Source organism: Symsagittifera roscoffensis, chromosome 3, assembly GCF_963678635.1.
Source record: "Symsagittifera roscoffensis chromosome 3, txSymRosc1.1, whole genome shotgun sequence".
Lineage (NCBI taxonomy): Eukaryota > Metazoa > Xenacoelomorpha > Acoela > Convolutidae > Symsagittifera > Symsagittifera roscoffensis.
The window spans coordinates 51,792,544-51,813,949 of record NC_087064.1 but is presented as its reverse complement, the minus strand read 5'-3'; the positions used below and the strand labels follow the sequence as shown (position 1 = coordinate 51,813,949).

General features: G+C 34.9%; 1 protein-coding gene across 2 annotated transcripts in view; it reads right to left on the bottom strand.

The window, feature by feature from the left end:
- Positions 1-1,747: 1,747 nt before the first annotated feature.
- LOC134842378 (plexin-2-like) overlaps positions 1,748-21,406 on the bottom strand; it is a 45,158-nt gene continuing 25,499 nt past the window's right edge. The window contains exons 1-3 of one of the 2 annotated variants that reach the window (XM_063858686.1): positions 13,097-13,209; positions 10,328-11,698; positions 1,748-4,843 (exon numbers count right to left, since the gene is read on the bottom strand). In XM_063858686.1, the coding sequence (XP_063714756.1) occupies positions 1,909-4,843; positions 10,328-10,899 (3,507 nt within the window). In that variant the 5' untranslated portion in view covers positions 10,900-11,698; positions 13,097-13,209 and the 3' untranslated portion in view covers positions 1,748-1,908. Of the gene's footprint in view, positions 4,844-10,327; positions 11,699-13,096; positions 13,210-21,406 lie in introns of those variants that run through there. The other variant, XM_063858685.1, reaches the window with a different exon arrangement.

The following is a 21,406-nucleotide window of genomic DNA, read 5'->3' as shown; positions in this document are numbered from 1 at the left end:
TGGAGGTTTAAGTGTCCCAACTTAGCAAATTGGCAATTATTTAACTCTCATGAAGTTGCAAGAAATAAATCAGAAATACGGCCTTTTTTAATTTGAGTTCAGGCTATCAGTTTTTTTTCAATTAGTATAAAAGTTGGCCTCAAAAAAATTATTCAGGAAAATCGAAAAAAAGTTTCTGGAGTCAGCGAGCACAAATTTCCGTCACTTTCTTTGAAATCTAAAACCATAGTCAAGCTGAACTGTCAAATTTCGCATTTGGTAATGGGATATAACAGCAAAAATTGTAACATTCTGGGTTAAACACTCCATCTTCGGGAAATTTGTAGTCATTTTGGTTACTTGCAAAAAAAATAAATTCAAAACGTATCAAACTCTGGTAAATCCTTTATTGAAAAACTTTCCCTCACAATTTCGAGCACAAAGTGTTGTTTTTCCTTAATTCGAAAAAATGTGAAAAAATTCGAGCTCGTAGTGGTTTTTTCTCCTGGCCAAACTCGGTTTTTAATACGCCATTTTAACGAGTTTTCAACATCATCTGAACGGTACTGATGTTTCGGGCGAACATTCAAAATAATGTTTTACCTGTTATCATTTTTGTAAAGTTAAAAGGATTTCAAATATTCCATTTTTTGCCTTTTTGGATTAGAAAACGCGCAATATATTTTGTTTTTATTAAAGCGTAAGCTCTAATTTGTATTGTTTTGAGGCAAGCAATGTGTTACAGACTCAAAATTTATTACTTTGGTACTTAAATTTGGTGGGTGAGGTATAAAATGAAGAAAAACTTGAAAAAAAAAATCAAATATAATTTTTGCGAAATTACCAATTTATGATAAACAATTTTTTTTCATTTACTTCAATTGACAGTCGAAACATTCAAGGCTTTGCCCTGATACGAGCAGTTTTGTTCCGACTTTCATAAAATGAGGAATATATATTCTCCTGACAGTCCTAACATGCCACGAGTCTCAAAAGTGCTCGTATTATATAAGTGACACGCATAGCGAATTATCCCGCAGTCCAAAATTGTTCCAAATTGAATTGTGGCAGCTAATTGGTTTTTAAAAATCCATACATGACAAATTGTAACGCTTAAGTTTTATTATGATCAGTCTAAAATTCATAGTTTTGTCAAAACTCAATTAACCAAAAAACATTCGAGACCAAGTAATCGGCAGTCGGAACATTCAAGGATTTGCCCTGATACAAGCAGTCTTATTTAGAAACGAGGTTTTTGGACTATTATGTTTGAGTTGATTAAATTTGGAATGAATAGTAAGCCAGCTGAATTTGTTTTTTGCGATAAACGTTTAGAGAATACTTGCAAGCAGCGCTCATTGATGATCCAAATAGGCAAACTTAAAAGAATAATAGTTTTATTGTAGCTAAAACAAATTAAAAGCATTATTTTCAGCATCAAATTCAACGCTGTTAAAATTTTAGTTTGCGAAAAGATCGGAAAAACAAATTAAAATTCGGAAAAGACGAAAGTTCGACGCTTCTCCTTCTTCAGGGATTGGACCCGCTGCCGACCCAAAGGGCCCCCTTTATACTGTTCTGAGGTGTCCAGTTTTGGTGACGGAACTTAACATTTTTCTGAAGCGGCTATGGCTGTTGGCCTGTTGTCTTAAAACGTTTGGTATAGCTCGGAAAAGCCCTAACTTATCATTGCTAAGATTTGCCTGCGGATTAGTTTTTTTTATAGTTCCTCTCCTATCCACATTACTCACATTGGTTAAAACCCTGAACCATTTCAAAGTTTTATTAGCAAAACGCTTAACTAAATGACTAATTTTCAGAAAATAATAAGTTGTCGATTATGGCTGCTCGTTTCAAAGAGACAAAGTTTTGTTAATTCTTTTTTTTTTTCTAGGTTTCAAGTTTTCAAAAAGGCAGCAGTATCATGTTTCACTTTATAATATAGAGCTCCTGTACTCTGCAAATCTTGCAACCGTACCAAATAATCGCAATTGTCGCCAAGAAGCACAGCCCTGATATTGTAACTCCAAAAAGCACCAATGTCGGAATGCCGCTTGATTCCTGATTTAGTTTCACGTAGCCCAAACTATATAACACATTTGAGCCTAGTTGAATTTGAACTAAAAGTGGTTTTGAGTTTGTAATTTGAGGCGAGTTTTCACCAATATTAACTTGGCACTCGATGAAGTTTTCAGTGCTGTCCACGTGAATAGACGAACAAACTTTCACTTTATCCATAAAAACTTTGAAATCCGAGTTTTGAAGGTTGTAGCTTAAGTTAAAGCCGTGAAATTTGATCACACTGTCTTCATTTATGAGGTAAACTTGATCAAAAGTTTGGAATGTCGGAGTTGGAATGATGAAAAACTCTTTTGATTTTTCTAAATACTCAAATCCGTCTAATTTTAACCCAATTTTGACTTTAACATGAGGAAATATTTCTTCCATAGTGGGTGTTGCACAAACTATTCTTGTTTCTTCAATCGAAGAGCATTCGTTGACGTAAACGAACCAAGTTGATGATTGCATTCGCTGAACATGAATTGTGATTTTAGCTCGCGTTATATAATTGAAGTTTCTTCCTTCGAAAGTTATGTTAATTCCACCTGCGCTTATTGAGAAGTTTGGGTGGTAATTCGTAATCACCGGATCTGGTCTAAAATGGTACTTTCCGACATGATAAATTCCCCCATCAATTTGAAGGTTCACCCACGATTCATTGGTGCTTAACGCCGGAGTGTAAAAAGTAACAAAATATGAAGTGAGCTCGTGGATTTGAACTTGAGTAGTCTCGAAGTTAACAAAATGATTTGTCCCTGTGTCTAAATTCAAACCGACAATTTGCACCAAAGTACCTCCGCTTTTTGGACCCAGTTTAGGGTGAAAATGTTGAACAATTGGTTCTTTGTACTCAAAAACTGCATTCGAAATTCCGCTCATTCCATTTAATACTTCTACATTAATGCGATCTGCAAAAACCAGTTTCGACTCACCAGTTGAACAAATAATTGAATCCAAGTTATTACTGATCAGATAAACTGCTTTCAACTCACAAATTATTGGCCCAATAGTTATGTTTCTGATATAATCTGAATTGGAACCAAAGTTCTTCCCGAAGATCCGAAGCTCAGTGCCGCCGGCGACGGGTCCAGAGCTAGGTTCGAACTCGGATATGATCGGCGGTTCTCGGCATTGAGTTTGGTCCGAAGTTGTCCAGTCCGGTAAACACGAAGTTGCGGTCGTACACGACAACGAGACCTGACACCATGCACACTTATAACGAGCAAATAAAGAAGCGCAACTGCTACAAGTCGTCGCCATTTGCGTGCAGTCGTATATCGAAATCTTCAATTCATTTGGATTTTCCAGCAAACTCATATTTTGCCGAACATCTACATTATATGTCGTGATTCCATTGATAGACGTTTCGTCAAATCGTAATTTAATTGGATCACAGTATATTGATTTTCGCCCAATCAGAGTAGCCGGGACGGCAAAAACCCAATTCCGCAACTGAAACCGGCAGTTAATTGGGATTTCTTCAATTGCATTACTAGCCTGAACTACTAGTCGAATTTCTTCGACAACTTCAAACTCTGTTTTGGGTGACTCGACCTGTAAAATTGTTGGACAAAGTTTTGGATTGATCAGGGATCTTAAGGCACAGTAGTCGGTTAAACTCGTTTTGTTTGAAAAAGCCGAGCACTTCTCGGTGTTCGGGCACCACTGACATCCCGCCGAGTTCTGAACACATTGGGCGCAACTGGTACCTGAGTAGCGGCTGCATTTATCAATTGGAATTCCAAACCCCGTCAAAACTACATTCGTAGCGCCGTACACCAGTTCGACGGGAACAATTTCCGTCTCGGCTAACTCTGGTATCGAGATGATACATTTAACCGAAGTCTCCCCTTGCCGACTGATTTGGTACGAGACGGTTGACACTTCCGTTTTCCCGAATATTTCCTTATTAGGAATGTTGCAACTAACGCCGCGACTAGCTAACTCGTCCGAATGGGGTAAGTTTTGAATAGCGAAGTTTATCAAATTTGCGCTTCTTGTAGCGATGGTAGACGGAATATAGTTTTCTACAAAAGGACAATTTTGTACGGAATAGTTTTTGGCGATTTGAGATGATTCAATAGGCAAATCATCATCTGGGCATTTCGATAAAAGTTCACACGAGCCTTTGAGCAAACACCAGGCGCATAAGCTTGCGCCCTTTTCAAGACATGATGAACAGTTTTGAAGCGAAGCGCAATCAATTAGTGGAAATGTTAAAATATCATCACTGGAGCCTGAGCTTGTTATTATTTGAAAGTTTCCGACTAAAAATGTAGTTTTGCTGCTCAGTCGCTGAGATGATAGCTTTTGATAAACCGGGTTTGTTAAAAACGCTACCATTTCAAAATCATGTTTCATTCCGACAAAGATTTCTCGTTCTTGAAAACTTGCGCTTTTTAAGTCTATTAATGAAAAGGGTATAGAGGATTTGAAAGTTGGCTTGAGAGCTGGGAGGTACAATGGTTTGCCCATGTCGTAAAAAGAGCATCTTCGGCTGACGCTCGGGGGTTCCTGGAACCCTATCGATAAGTGCCTGGATATTATTGCTTCATCGTTTAAACCACTTCTGCAGTTTTTGATGCTCTTATTCAAATACTGATCTACATCGTTGAGAGATAGCTGGCACAAGGTAGGGGTTCCGGGTCCGGTGTTTGAGACTAGGTAGTTGAAGTTGCGGAGTAAAGGAGTCATAGTGATCGCGGTTATTATGACGTCATCGATATTCTGGCCAATGATTGGCTGACACTCTAGCTCCATGTGGATTGTATCTGCAAATGGATTGTTCGTTGAGGGCTGGAATCTACAAAAAAAAAATACTCTTCAAACTGACTCATTTTAGGCTGATTACTATTAGTAACTATTAGTGAACAATATTAGTAAATACAACCATTGTTCGCTTTTATAAGAGCTTTTAGTCCCATATCACACACAAAAAAAAACATATTAAGTTATTACTTTGTTCTACTTTAAATTTTTTGTAAAACTTTTTATGGCGCCTTCTATGCCTTTTGCAATGTAACCAGTTATCTTGTTATACAATGCGTTACAGTAATCTAGATCACAGTTTGCACCAGATACATACTACAGCAAATACATACTATTATCAAATATTGGAGGGTGACACAAAGAGAATTGCATCTCATCGAGTGGGCACTTCGAGAGCTTAAAGAGAAAAATCATTGAAAAGTAGAGTGGGCATCAGTTAGAGAGCAATTTATACAAATGTTCAATATCAAAAGTATAAAAATCAAAAAAATCTATGAGGAGTTTCTTTTTTTTTTATCAAACAAGAAAAATTTTGAGGGAGTAACTTGTTTTGAAAAACAAAATTGTAATTAAGTTAACTTACGACGAATAGTGAACTTCGTGGCATTTGATTTATATCCGATATTTGTATTGGGTTCTGCCTTTCTGTGAGTTTGAGGAATCTTTGTAGACTCGCTAAGTCTAAATTACTTTTTTGGTTTGGGTATTTAAAACTCTCAATTATATATTTGAAAAGAGCACGCTGATACAAATTGAAAACAGTAAAAGTTTTTGTCAATCCTGTATTTGGTTATTAATTCAAACTTTCGATTAAAGAAGACGGCTCGTATCATACGTTTTTAAAATTTTTCTTCTAAATTAAGATCCTTTTTGTAAGTTATTCCATAAATAAGAAAGCCATACTTATCACAGAGTGACTATTTTTCAATATGTGTTCATATTTTTTGGATTTAGGGAGGCGGACCTCTGCCGTCCCAAATGGTTCCCTCGTTCTACTATTTTGAGATATCCATTTTTGTCTGACTGACTCTAAAATTTTTCCAAAGGCTCCCAAATATACTAAACTTGAGAGAAAAGTGCGCGCAGGAAAAAATGCAATTTTTAGTCAAAATTTTTCAAAAAAATGCCTAAGAACGCCTTTTTTGTTTTTGGGAAGTTTGTCTGCAGCGTCGAAAATTTGGTTGAAATAGAGTTTTTAGAGAAAGTTGGGAGAGCACAAAAAATCATTTTGGTTGACCTAAAAAAATGACAAAATCGACAACGGCCCCTTTTAGTAAATTTTGTCCACTTGGTGCTTGTCGTTCGAACTTACCGGATGTTTTCCTGCAGACTTGACAAAAGTCTGTTCTGATTTAGATTCTTATTGCCAGAACCTTATTGGGCCTCCATTAGATGTGGTAATTTAAGTTTTTTCAATACAATCGACAATAAAGCTGCTGTTATCATGCTGAATCCTAAAATCATTAGTCTTTGATACCAGCATCTATGAAAGAAATTTTAATTGGTAAAATTTGGTAAAAGTTTCACAAATTAGTTGTATTTGTCTTTTTTTTTCAAATTTTAACCCCCACACGCTACTTAAAGTACAAAAGATTTACCATTTTATAAAGAACAAAAACTTGCCTGAATTAAAAATGGAACAGTGAAACATATCTAGAATTACTTAACTTAAATGATCCAACTGAGCCAATTTCAAACTCCACTAACTTGGCCAAAATATCAGAACAACAAAGTTCTCAAATGACCAGGAAAAGGGCTAATTTTTCCGACCATTGAAAATGGGGAGGAAATTTGGTTTCGGGTCCGCGTTAGTTTTTTTTTCTTTTTTTTCCACGAAAAATCAGGTGCCACAACAAATAATGATCGGACTGAGTTGAATAAAATATTATTTTAAAGCCCTTACAGGCGTGATTCGAAAACAATACAATTTCAAAAATTTGTCCCAGTGTCGAGAAAAATCGGTTTGAAATTTTTGATTTTTCGACTTTTTTTCGAGCAAACAAAGCCAGCGATCAGGCATTCAGGCATACAACAGCTTAATTAGGCAAAATGAAAGGCTTAAAAACATAACTTTCATCACGTAAAATTAATTTTATAGCTACATTTTGGAAATGAAAAAGTTTAAGAATGTGGAAATTTTTCTAAAAATAAATTGAGAAGAATGATTTCGAAAATTTTTCAAGTTTGTGTCTAACTTGCTTGTATTACGATGAGTTTCAAATTTGCCTAAAATATAATTATCACATCACGCAGAAAACAAATCCCTAATTTGACAAAAAAAAGTTTTTTTTTGTAGTTTTTTAACGACTATGGTCGAAACATTCTGTGCTTTTTGCACAGTAACCGGCTAGTCCAAATCGGCTAAAAACTCAAAACTGTTTTAACGAAAAAAAAACATATCGAGTGCCACATCTTTTCCTTAACATAACTCATCCACATTTTTAAAAATAAAAATGGATTAATACAATAGGATGATAGTTTTTTATGGTTTCAATCTTTGAAACGACTCTAGCATCTTGATGCCAAATTGTGGATTTTAGCTTTTAAATTCTAAAAAAAAAATTTCAGGTTTGTTTTTTGCGCTAATTCATTCTGTTCAAAATCAGATTTCATAATGTGCTTTAAAGGATACATTATTTGAAAGTTTTTCATACTGATTAAACAAATATTTGAAAATTTAAATTGGTATTTTCTGGGTAAAAAAACGTATATGAGAAGCTGGCTCTTCACTCCAATCAAAATGAAAAAAAGTAAAACAAAAGGCTCGGAACTAAGTTGTGACAAAGTGATTTTTTGGTATTTATCTTTAAAATTATATTTAAAACTCCCCCGACCAAAATCAGTCTTTTCAAAATAACACTATGAAAAAAAATTTTCTTTTTGTAATCATTTTGTAATTTTTGAAAGTTTTCCACGGCAAAGGAAATTTACAAATTTGAAAATAAAAATAAAAATCTTGTTCTCGTTTTTTTTCTCAAAATTAACTTACAACGACCTCTTTGTGCTTCTATCACAGAAACCCGTCAATTTTTTTTTCGGACTAAAAGCAGTAGATGTTTTAACTGGTAGTACTGTTTTTTTCCAACATGCTCGCTATTGTGAATTGGTTTGTGAAACACAGTACTTGGTATTGTGAAAAAATAGTTGGTTTAAATTGGCTAGTTTTCAGTGGCTTTGCTTCGTCAAAAACATTTTTGATGAAAAAACTGACATTTTTTTAAAATTCAAATCCGCACAACAAACCTTTAAGTTTTTTTTCAGACTTTGAAAGAAAGTAACAAATATGTATGCTTGTGTCAGTCTTGTTCTTTGAGAGCAGTTTTGGTGATCAAATTAATAGTTTTAAATTTACTTTTCATAACTCAATTTGAAAGTCTACTCCCTATTCAAAACGTATTAGACTCGTTTACATGCTACGTGCAACCACTTTTCCCTAAAGTCTGGGTGTTTGAAGGTTGCGCCATTCGGCAATGATCTGAACCAACGATTGTGCGCTTTTGAGTTTTTATCTAGGATGATGAAAGTGTAAAGTAAAATATTTATGCGTGCCGAATTATAAATCATTATAACTCGCGCACTCATTATAACTCTGGTTTTTGATGGTACACTAATTGGTCATATAATTTCCACTACTGCCTCAAAAATTGAATTCTTTACTCTGACTTTCAATAAAAAACTGAACATGCATGCTTTAAGTGGTTTTTTATTCGGTCAATTTTCTGCAATCAAATAATAATTTTTAACAAAACTTTTTAGATCGCATTGAAGATATCGATTCCTTAAAATCAGTTTTAAAAAGTTATTTTAGGTCTGATCATATTTAGCACGTTTATGGGAGATTGAAAGTGGCGTGGATTAGTTTATGCGTGCTTAAAAGATTTTATTCATAACGCTGAAAGCGTAACTTGAATTATTTATGCGTGGCGAATTATCCCGCACTAAAAAAATTGTTCCCAATTGAAATGAGGCTGGCTAACCGGTCGTATTAATGTCGTACGACTCAAATATTTACACTTGATCTTTGTCCAGAATTTATAGTTTTTCAATATTTTTCCCCAAAAACTATTCGATATGGATCAAGCGGCAGTCGGAACTTTCAGTCCTGTTTATATTTAACATTGGAAGTCCAAAATTTGAAGTTCAAATTAAAAGTTTTTTCAAAAGTTTATTACCAAAATATCAAGAACTATTCAAAGTTTTGCCCTGATATAAGAGTAGTCCTGTTTTCTATCGGAGATAAAATTTAAATTAAGGCGATAGTAAAGTTGCGATAAATCAAATCGAGCCAAAGAGATAGTACTCCCAAAAGTCAAGTTCCTTTTTTTCTGAGATAGTACCTTATTTTCTGATTCGACGCAATTTCTTTTTTTTTTAATTTTCCAAGAGAGTAGCCCCAAAAATGACCCAACTTCTGATTGAATTCTAATCTTAAAACATGCTATATGTAAGAACCAAGCAGTTGCCACGCAATAGTTTTGGCTCACCGACTCCATAAAGAGCCTTCTGTATGCTAGCTGAAAGCTATCAAGGAAGCTTAGAAGTGACTGATTGGCTTACCCTCTCAGTGTGGTAAGATGAATTACTGTCAGAATTCATCTCGGTTTCAACCATAAAGTTTCAAATGGTGATCAAACTAATTGTATATTTTTGTATATGGGATTCGGGACCCTAGCCACCCAAAGAATTCCATATTGGTACTGTTTTACTGCATTTTTTGACAACCAATCCTAGAACTTCTTGGGGCTCCATGGGCGCCAATATAATACGCTAAACTTGGGGGGCGGCAAAGCGCGTAAGAAATAGGAATTTTTGGTCAAAACCTTCCAAAAAACGCTCAAGATTTATTTGAAACCAGTTTAAAAAAATTGCCTGCGGCGCGAAAACTTAAATAGGGTCTGTATCAGAAGCTTGTTTTCGATTTTAGAGGGTAGATTTTGCAGATTTTGAAAAATGGTCGACTTTTCCCCTTTTTTGAATCATTCAAACTCTTGGGGCGACAGTTTGATGAATACGACACTTCTGATTTTTTTCAAATAAAAACGCACCAAGCAATAAATCTGAGCGGCAAACATCAATTTATGAGTACATACCGTCTTGCGCGGAATAAAAGGGCAGCTGGGCAAATTTTGGAGAAGTACGAATAAAAAAAATATTGCCGCGCGCTCCCACTTCAAGTTAAGTCTATATTCGCGTCCAAGACGTTTTAAAAAATTGATGATTTATATTTAAACGGGGACCTTATAATGGGGACTAATTAGTTGATCAGGACTTGAACACCTGTGGAGAGCATTCGCCCCTCTCAATCCGCCCTTGGTTTTCTTGTTTTTGGGAGATCTCAGATAATCAGTTTGACAATAAAAAAATGGAAGTTTTTGTGCAATTTTTCAAATATCTAGAACCCCCGCCCTCTTCTAAAAAAACTTGTTTAGATGCCTGGAGCCGTTTGGTTCTGCAGGAATTATTGGTGAAGCTCTAAAAAATATGTTTACTTAGTACAGCAATCTTGTATGTTGCTTACCTGATGAGCGATGACTGGTGTTTTGTAATTCCAGAGCTCTGCACCTTCTTTGAAATCACAAGGTACAGGAACGGGTAGTCAAAGAAACTTCCTATTGTTTTGTACTCTAAAACACCTGAAATCTTCAGCTTTTCCATCAAACTCAGTCCTAAGCTTCTTGCTTCTATCAAAACCTTTTGAGCTTTGAAAATATGGTAAACAAAGCTGTCGGTCAAGGCAACGTCGGTTATCTGCTCGGAACCGCTTGCAGAGCTCTGATTGGCTAAGAGGTTCAGAGCAAAATCAGACTCTTCATTAGACGAAATAGATGCTAGGATGCTATTGGTCGTCGAGTATTGGTAGAATGCGTTTCGGTAATACGAAGTTAGCTGAGTGTCGTTTTCGTTACTGCACGATTTGAAGTTTTGATCCGATAAGATTCCGCCATCGATTGCAATGAGCTTGAAATTGTCGCAGGAAATTGAGGCGATAATTGATTCGGAATAGAAAAATAAATTTTTGCAATTTATATATTTATTGAAATGCAAAAGTATGAAAATCTTGATTACATAAAAAATTGTGAGTGAACCCATTTTTAGCTCCGCTCAGAAAATAAAACGTTCAAACTCTGTGGATGGTAACTTTTTAAAATTTGAATTCAGGTGTTAGTTTTGAGCTATTAACTGCACTTCATAAATTGTAACGGAAACAATGGCAGATTATTTTGCCTAAGGTTCATATTGTATAAATCGAGACGGGTACAGATTGTAAAACCGATGTTTATACAGTTAAAAGACCATCAGACACAAAATAGGTCCAGTATATGGGAATTAATGCTGCGAGGGGCCCATAAAAGCAACCAATTGGCACAATAAACAACTCTTGTTAACTTGTAAACATAGATCTGAGATTGAAAAGTTTTTTGATTCAACGGATCGCCAGTTCTGATTGAAGTCGAGGGTCGAACGCGAGTTGAAAGAAACGTCGCAAGAGGAGATAGTCAATGAAGTCGGAATCATTTTATTAAGAATGAACAAATTAGGTTTTGTCGTAAATCAGAGACCATATATCTTTGTTAATGAAGACAGGAAATAAACATACTGTAATCTGTATTTTTACTACTGTTTTCAGTCACAATTTGTTATTTAGTTTATTTGAGTTTATTTGAGTCAGTGTTATAATTTTTTTTCTGATTTTTCTTGCGAATATGGTTGTGACACAATGAAAGTAGCATTACAATAAAAGTTTTTTCAAACTCAAATAATTCAAATGATGGGTGAAAATGAAAAGGAATATTGTCGCTAATATTGGTAATAATTAACAATTACGGAAGTCTTTAGACTCCAAATATGGTATAACAAAGCATCCGTTTTTGCGTTCGTTTTTTTTGTTCTGAAACAGAAGGATGCGATTTAAAAACATTTAACAAAGAAGGTAGTTACAATTACGATATGCAACAATAACAGCGGGATTAAAATGAATATTCTTTAAAACAGGATAGAGAAACGAAAAATTAGCTTAAAAATGAAGAAACGAATTTAAAAAATGGTGAAAGAGGATGACATTTTTACACTTTAAATGAACGAGGGATGCTCTTGTGAATGAAAAATGTATAAAATGCAACGGTTTTGCTTTGTTGATTTTTTAAAAATTTGTTCTGTTGTTTGTATCGTAAAATGATACAAATTGTTGTTTTTGTTTTAGCAAAATCCCTCTGTGTCTGGTTCTAGTTCCATTTATTGAACTCGTGACGTTTTTGACGGAATCCATGGGAGGTGAAATGTGGAAAAGATATTCAGTATTCAATGCGGAATTAGGAAGGTACTATTATTGATCCAGCCCGACAAATTGGCCCGGGCTCAAGATTTGAGCCTGTTTGACAGGCAGGACTATAATAGGGGGAGGGGTTTTTCTATTGGTAGTCGAAAATGGAACAAATCATAGCAGCGTCTTCTATTGACGCACATGTTTCCAGCTCGTTTAAATTTTTTTGTAGTTCAACTTTAACAAAGAGCTTCCTAATTGTCTTTAATTTCAAACAAAAATGCAGGGAAAAACTAGAAAAAAGGTATGCTATTTCATTGTTCAAAAATTTGCACTTGCAAAATGAAACCAAAGACTAAAACGACCAAAATTGTTTGAGTTGTCACCGCCATGAAGTTATTTTGCCTTTTTCATTTTTCTGACGTTTATTTTAAAGTTTTCGAGTTTTATACGTTTTTGGTCTTATGATGTTATAATAATTATGATATAGTTTAAATCAGAAGCAGATCTAAAATTTTCTAAAAGGCTTTGCCCAAAAATCACAATTTTTCGGCTCGCGCTTTCCTTCAAAATGAGTATAACTTGGCGCCGCAGGCGCCTTAAGGAAATTTAACTGTTGAAAATGGATCTTGTAAAATAATATCAAAAGGTGGAAACTTTGGCTGTGAGGGGATCGAATCCCTAAAAAGTGGAAAGCGCCACCCCCTTACCCCCTTAAATCGGCCCTGGTTTATATAAACAAAATTAGTTGTGCGAACATTTTTAACCTAATCATACCTGCTCTTTGAATAAAATTAGTAAAGCAGCCTGTTTTATAATAAATCTCGCTCGCTGCTGACATTTTTTGTTGTCTTTTGGGGTTTTGCGGATGTTTGTAAATTAAAAAAGCAGAGTGGCAAACAAACCAAGGCCAACAGGCTGACAACTTGATATTTGGCCCATTTAAAAAATTAACTATTTTTGAACATCTGACTAGTCGCCTGAACGGATTGATATTTTTCCGGGAAAATCAACAGAAATTATTACCTGAACAGAATTTGGAAAAGTATATAATGACAATCTGCTTTTTAGCACCAGTTAGCAAATAGAGAGAACGAAAATGCAAATGAAAATATGATACAACACCGCTGATAAGTAAACAGTACTGTATGTCATCGTAAAATATACAACACAGTGGTATTGTGGTTGGCTCGTCTATTGCAGCCTTTTAAATACACTTCGCATTTTCTGGTATCATATATCTTTCCCGCAGGGAAAATGACTCAAAATACAGGTGGGACTAAGAATATATGATGAAAGGAAAGATTTCAAGACGCCAGAGTCTGGAAAGTCACTCCAGGTCAGGGGGGAAAAGTGGGCAGTGGCGATGCTGATGACCGGAGGGTATAATAGAAGGGCTTTTTGGAGTAAATCGGATGCGCTTTGAAGTGGAACTTCTATGAGTGCTTGAATTATTAAAAACGTTCACCTTTTTCATTCAAAATAATTGCATTTGCCCTAAGGGGCAAGGAAATAAAGTTTTGCATTTGAATAAAGTCTAAATTACTGAACATCCAAAAAACCAAATAGAACTAAAAGAAAAAAATCTGATAGGACAACAAAAGGTTCTTAGAACCAGTGGCGGATTGGGTGGGGGGGGGGGGGGGGGGGCGCCCTTTTGTCGCGGATTCGACCCCTGCCGCGGATTCGACCCTCTTTTTTCTTTCAACGTACAGGCCCTATTTCGATCAAGTATGAGAGGTATCAGAAAATCAATTTGGTCGACATAAAAAAGAACGACAAAAGTTTTGAAAATCCGCCTCCCTCCAGAAAACCCTAGATCTGCCTATATTTACAACAATTAGTGCCCTAATTAGATAAAAAACAATTTTGGTGTTCTCTATTTTACTTTTTTCTAAGTTTCAAATTAGGACAATTTTTTCCATGGAGTGAGAAGAGGATAGAGAATAGCATTAGAAAATTCGCATGAGCGCTTAGAAAACTAGCATTGAGCTTCATTGTCTGATTGTCTGTTACAAATTAAAATGAATCAGGGGCGGATCTAGGAGTTTTTTTGAGGGTAGGGGTAGGGGGACTGTTTTCGAAATTTCAAAACTTTTTCAACCTTTTTTTAGGTCCACCGAATTTATTTTCCCAGAACTCTTAGAATACTATCAAGATTTGTTGGAAAAACAAGTCGAAAAACAAAATTTTTTTCGCAAAATTTTTTAAAAATAGGTCAAAAATTCCGTCCGTAAAAGTTTGACCAAAAATTGCGTTTTTTTGGGCGCATTTCCCTTCAAGATCAGTATATATTGGCGCTTGCAAAATAATTAGAGTTGGTTGACCGCAATAGAATGTCATAGCATATTATCGAAGGCGAATCGTTTGCTTGATCAGGGAGGGGGGCGTCCGCCTCTGATATGAATGTAAATCTTCCTGAAAAGCATTTTTTCAAGTTTTGCACAAAGCTTTAATTGAAATTTTCTGGTGACAGGAAAAATTTAAGTACCAGGGAAGCACATCATGAAAATTCACATCGGTTTTATTCGACTGGTTTGTTCATCTTTAATTTCAGTGGTTGCAACCGTAGAATTGTTTTGAAAAAACATAAGTATGTTGAGACATTTAAAAATATATATGAGGGGAAGTGTTGTGACATGCAAATCTTGGATCGGGAAAAATTTCTATCAAAATTGATTGAAAAATTGGTTTTCAAGCTCTTCCAAAACACAAATGTCAACAAATCTTCCGAAATTTGATACTAAAAACATCTCGAATTAAACAAAAAAAATCATTTTAAATAATCCGGATGAAATTAGGTGATTATAGTAGAGAGAGCAGAGCTAACTAAGTAACAACAGCGTTCACTCATTAAATGCAACAAGACTGCTCGTATCAGGGCGAAGCCCTGAATGTTCCGACTGCCTTTTGAGGTTTATGGAGCAGCAGTAATAACATAAAAAACTTAAATGAAATAAAATAAAATGAAATTTTTTTTTCTAAAATTTGAAATTTTTTATGAAAATCATCCCCCACACGCCATCTAAAGCTTCGTTCAACCAATTTGGAACGATTTATGAGACGGATTTAATCTCCGCTTAAGCGTTAATAGCGCGAGTTATATCGCGCGTTAATTGTCCCAAGTTGGTCAAAATGGCCAAAATGGCAATCTTTAAACCCTCATAACTTTACGAAAAATGACCACAGGTGAAATATATTTTCAAATTTAAGCTCAGGATAACAATACCTTTCGAATGATATAAAAAAAATTCCGTCAAAAATTGCTAGTTAAAAAGTCGAAATTTGTCTGAAGAAAAAAAAAACCCCGAGCACAAATATACCGTTACTTTCGTATCGAAAGTCGGAACAATAATCCGCAAAACGTACAAACTAAAACCATCAGACAATTTTTTTTTTCAATCCAGTCATCGTAGACTGTTTGCTCCAATTGTTTATTTTGCTAACACTTTGCAGCGTTCAACTGTGAAACAATTCCATCGATTTTGATGAAAGTTATTATACTCAATAATAGACGTTCTAATTAGAAGTTTCTGAGAAGCTTTTGAAGATATGCATATATTAAGCAACGAGCTATTTGTGACTCGTTTTCGGAGCGCTGCACATAGTACAATTGCACGCATGCAAACAAAAGCAGACTTTGTTTAGATCAAAAAATTTTACTGCTAATTTTCTGATCCATTCAACATTGAAAACAAAACTTCAAAAAAACTTAAGATTCAAGCTTGTTTTCAAGGTCTCGTGTTTTACCACGACAGATCAGTTTTACTGCTAAGTGGGATGTGAATTGAGAAACAGCTGTTCAATTATAAGAAAAAAAATCTCCTAATCAACAGGCTGTAAATAGGGTTTGCCGCGAAAAAAAGTTGGCACAGCCAACTTCACGGACTTACCTTGGTCTACAGAAAAATCCCGGTGGCTATAGTTTAAGTCGCATTTTCTCCGAGATGAAATCCGGTTTAATGGTATCTTTAATTACTCTGCTCCTCAAAAAAAGAAGTCAACGTGTTTTCACCAGCAAAATCTAAAATTTCTCAAAGTAAATTTTGATTTTGAAGTAGCTGAACAAAACACAATATTAGCTTCCCACCAGAACGCTCAAAATCAGTAAAAATTGAGTTTTCTCGCAACAACTGTGGACAAGTAAGTTTGTGTATTAGTGACAGCAAGCACCTTTTTTTCAAAATTTTCGGTTAGTTAACGAACAAACGCAAAAAAGCCTGATATTTGTTAGAAAAAAAAGCACAGGACAAAAAAGGCCTGACCCGAAAAAATTGAAATGACTGCACTCAATAAAAATTTATTCAAAACAATTAGGTCAAACCAATCAAACCATTGTTTTTGGTTTTTGAACTGGTTTTTGGTTTTTGGTTTTTGAATTTTTGAACTGAGCTAATATGAAACCAGCAAAAAACAAACATACAACGTGTTGGTTTGATCCCCCACCCAACTCTCTAAGGTTCAGCTCATTTTTTTTACTCTAGAGACACGGTTCTATTTTTACCCAGAGAACTATAATTTTTTTCGGAATATTGAAAAAAAAAATTGTGCCGCCAAAGACTCCATTTAGCGTTGTCTGTGTCTAACGAACCAACCACCTAAGCAAAAAAAACCTTAGATTTTTACCTGATTTTTGTTTTGTTTTCGACTTTTGATGTTCAAGTTTGATGTTTCAAAGCGCAAATCAATTCTGTTTTGCCAAAAGATCAGGGCCTGAAAATTCCACTGGTTTTGGACTTTTCATTTCATTGAACTGTTTTTTTTAGAGTTTTATGATGTTTTGGACAGTTTGTAAAGACTGGTTTGTATGGGACTATCTTGTATATGCACCTTTTAGGCGGGTGGTTTTGTCTTCATACAAATGTTAACTTTTAAGTAGTAATATTGACGGACTATTTTCAAACAACCTGAAAAACTTCATTGAGTTGATCTCAAAATTTGATAAAATTTTTTCAACTTGTGATCACTTCTTATAAGTTATCTTTAAAAAATGCTGTTTTTGGGATAATTATGCGCGCTATTCACCAGTTTTCTGCTATTGAGTAGCTCATGCAGCAGAACAATTTGGACCACACATTTTCACAAAATGATGTGATCGAAATTATTTGGCCCAAAAATGCGTTTTTGTACTTGGTATTGCTTATGTGGGAAAGTTTGCCAATCAAGCTTATGAAAACTTGAAAACTCTGCATTGTTTTTGGAATTTAATAATTTTTTGACCAAAAACCTCTTCTGCGATATATACAGGGCAGTCGGATCATTCAGCTTCTAACACAAGCTCGGCTGTTTTTTTTTTCCAGGTGATCGATAGTCAACGAATTTAAAATATATTGAGCACATGTTGTAGAACAAAAATGGCTGCTAAAATTAAAGCGTTGCTTGAAACGCGCGCCCATTATCAAAAAACTGTTTATGGAAAACTACTTCCGTGAATAAAAGTTGATGAAATTACTTTGTCGGCAAAATCCATTTCCAAGCAAAATAAGCATGAAAACATTTTATTCGATGATTTCAAAGCAAGTTTTTTACTACTTTGTATTTTACAAAGTAGTCAAACATATTTGTCCTTGAGTAGGTGTATTTAAGAACCAAAGCTTGCGAAGGTAAATAATCAAACTGTCTCACAGTATTAAAAACACAGGAGTGATTTCACTTGGGTAGCTAACCAAAAACAGTATTTCGAACAGTAAGTATCTGCCTGTACTGCATTGTTATATCCAACGCGTTAGGGAATCAGGAAAAGCATTCAGTTATAGGTACTCAAAATGCATTAAAAAATGTCCTTCGAAATTTCGCAAAACGAAAAAGGCTAATCAAGATGTCGCTTTTAATGACAGGAAAGAAGCACCAAAATCAAAAAATTTTAAAAGGGAAGTGTTAAGAGGAGCAACATTGAAATTTTACAAATGAAAAACTGTATTTCTAATTTTTTATAATTAGAACGAAAAATATTTTTGCCCTGTTATAACTTCCATGAATTTCCGATGAACACATAAGATAGTTCATTAAAAAGCGAAACCAGTTCAGGCTAGAATGACTTCATCAAAACCGAATTGCTTTGATTAAAAAAACGAAGTGTGATAATTTGTTTTTGCTGTCTGCTTGTTTTTCTTTACTATTGCAATTTTATTATGAAAATCCGAAGGTGCGCCAGTTCAAATCCAAAAACAGTTCTGGAGTCGATTTAAAAGTTTTGAAGGAATAAAAAAATCGTTTATTTTTACAATCGATTCTGTTCCACGCACTGGAAAATAATCATGGTTGTAAAGTTTAAATCCCAACCTATTGCATTGATTGATGTAATCTATATCTAGTCGTCTAATAATACAAAAAATTAATTTCTCAGTACAGTTTGCAAAGATTATAAAGACGCAAATTTTAGCAGCTAACTATTTGTGTTCATAAAACTAAGAACGCCATCCTCATCGAAAGCTTGCGACTAAACTATTTCAAAATTTTTTCAGTTTTTTGGAAAATCACAAATTTCCTGTGCAAAAATTTACGCTACTTGTACTGCGAGCAATTTTTTCTAACAATTCATAAAATTTGATGTCAAAATTGGCGGTAAACCATACCTTGCAAAATCAGCTCGTTTAAGTTCTCAGTAAAAGAAATCCTTCAGAAACAGAAAACCACTTAATAACTCATAATTTGACTGATCTTCTCAACTGAATAAAACGGTGGAAGATCTTAAGGCGAATTAAAAAGCAACCCGAGTGCTTGAATGAGCGCAACACTTTGCTGTTCCGAGAACCCCTTGTTTTGTCTAAAATATATTCTTGATATGAAAATTCAAAAAAAAACGAAAAGAAATTTTCTCAGTTTCTCTGTTTTCTCAGTGTGTTTTTCTTTGATTGTCTGCCCATCACAAGCTAAATTTAGATTTAACGTTTTCTTAGGTCTAGCAGGCAGTTTTTGGAACCACTTAGCTGGATTTGATGTCGTGTGTTTCAAAGAGAATGACGAAACAATTGCCGTCACAGTGATTTTTTTCTACAGTCATACTTCGACTATGTAACTGGTCAGTTAAGAAAAGATTTTTTTATCATCTCAAAACTATTGATATCAGGTGAAAAACTTTAGTGTAATTTTTTAACTGTTATCTTTTTTTGCTTAGCTATTAGAGTTTGAGAAATGCCAATTGGCAAATATAAGATAAAGAAAAAGGCAATAAACTTCGCGCTATTAACGTGCGAGCCGTTAATTAATCAGTGAGTTAGGACCGATGGGTATAACTCATAGAGTAATTTCGGATAGGGTACACCGTCTGCTCGTCACGCTATCTTATTTTCGGCCGGATAGGTTCGTGCAACTTCTTAGTCTAATACCGATCCTAATCTTACTCTTATACTGTCTAGTCTCAGGTTGTTTAACTAGTCTCTGCTAGGCTCAATAGATCTAGGGTATACTGGTTTATTGCGGCTGCTGAAGTACTCGGGAGAGTTCAACTAATTTCTAAGTTAAATTCAAATCTCTCTGGTGCTGAAATTACAAGTAATTTCAGCACTTACAAATAAGTGGATTGTTAGTTAGATGGATCATGATTGGTTAATATTAAATACTTTACATTGGTAAAATATCTAATTTATCCAATCATAAAATGTAGTTTAGATCAGGTTCCACCCATCCGGGTTTTACAGAGTTTTTTAGAATAGTCTTTCTGCAATTCAAAAGATGGATGATGGACGTTGGTATTTGGCGAACATCTTATTTCTTCTGGGTTTTCTTATTAGAGAAGTCCCAGATTCAATCGTTGTGTCTTCTCAAGACAACGACTGGGTTTTCGCAACAAACTCAAATCTGATTTCAGAATGGTTGGCTATGTCAGGTTTTTCTGTTTCATTGGTGAGAACTTCTTTGTGTTTGACCTTGTCTGGGAATGGCGTGGAGATTGTGCGTGGAGGGGATGCCTGGTTACTCGGATCTGTACGTATACTTGAACATCGAGGTGGTCATTGGTCTAGTTCAATGAAGTCCTTTTCTGCGAAGTCAAGTCGTACTCTAAATCCTTTGAGTTGGATTGTGGGCGGCATATTGATTGTAGTTGGCCATTCTTTCTCGAGTGTAGTAGGGTCGTTTTGTCTTTGGATGTTCGTCCTTGGTGTTGTATTCTGATCTATGTATTGCATAATGTAATTTACATTTTATAAAACTTTTATTAGTTTAATATTTTTTAATTATGATTTTAGTTAGTTGTTTTCACAAAAGCTTTTTGTTTTAGTTCAGTTATTTTGAAGAGTTACTCACCCTTGAGTAGCTCTTATTAAAAATAGGAGTATGGTCACAAAGCGTGGATGTAGCGCGGTGGGTTAGGCCGGCTATAGAGCATGCTCAGGACGTCCTTCCTGGTGGGTTAGGCCAGGAGTGGGAGTATGATTGCATGCGGTTTTTGTGAGAGGTCCTGTTATGTGACAACGTTTTATGTTGGGTTTGTTGTGGTTTTTCTTATGTTTTGTTGGTTGTGTCCTTTTTTCAAAAATCAAATTGTTTGTGGTATGGGTTTGTCTTTCGACTTTTTTGTGTTTTATTATTTCTTTCTTAGACTTTATAATAGTCTTCAAAAGAATAAATTATCCAGTTTTAAACTGGGTTAATCCGGTTTGGGTACCGTTGGTTTCCTTTTCTTAGTCATGCTGTTATGCTATGTGTTGTGGTGTTTAGTAAGCTGCATTGGTTAGTTTTGTTTAGTATATAATTCCTTTCCAACCGGGTTAAAGGAAAGTTTGAAACGTGTTATCTTGTGTTAGAGTTATCGAGTGTGAAAGCTTGAAACTGAAATTCATTATTTTAAACAATTCTTCGTGGGCGAGCTGTGCGAGTTTGGATAGAATTCTTGTGCGAGTGAATGAAAATAGCAAAAGGTTAGTACTGTATTTGCTTCTTATTAATTTACTACATAGAATTTTATCTTTACTGCTAGTTGTTGGGGAAAATTAAGTTACAAATTTTCATCATTTTTAGATTTACTGCTTAAGGGGAAAAATTTATAAATTAATTTACTGCATTGGTATTATATTTATTTAATTGTTGGTGCAAAAATTTAATAAGGTTTTAAACAGTTTTGAAGAAGTTTGCTATTTTTTATTTTTCTTTTGTGAATTTTTCAGATGATCTAGGATGAAGGCTAAAATTCTAAAGAAAACATGGATAAAGAATGGTGAGTTTCTAATATTTAAATTAGTTAGTAATATGTATAATTCATACTTACCTGTTAGTCGTCGGGGAAGAAACCGTGGGGGAAGATGTCGTGGATGAGATCTGAAGTTGTTAGTAATTTGGCTAAGATGCGGATGATATTTTTAGTTTGAAGCAGTGGCCAAAGCAATTGAAGTGCCT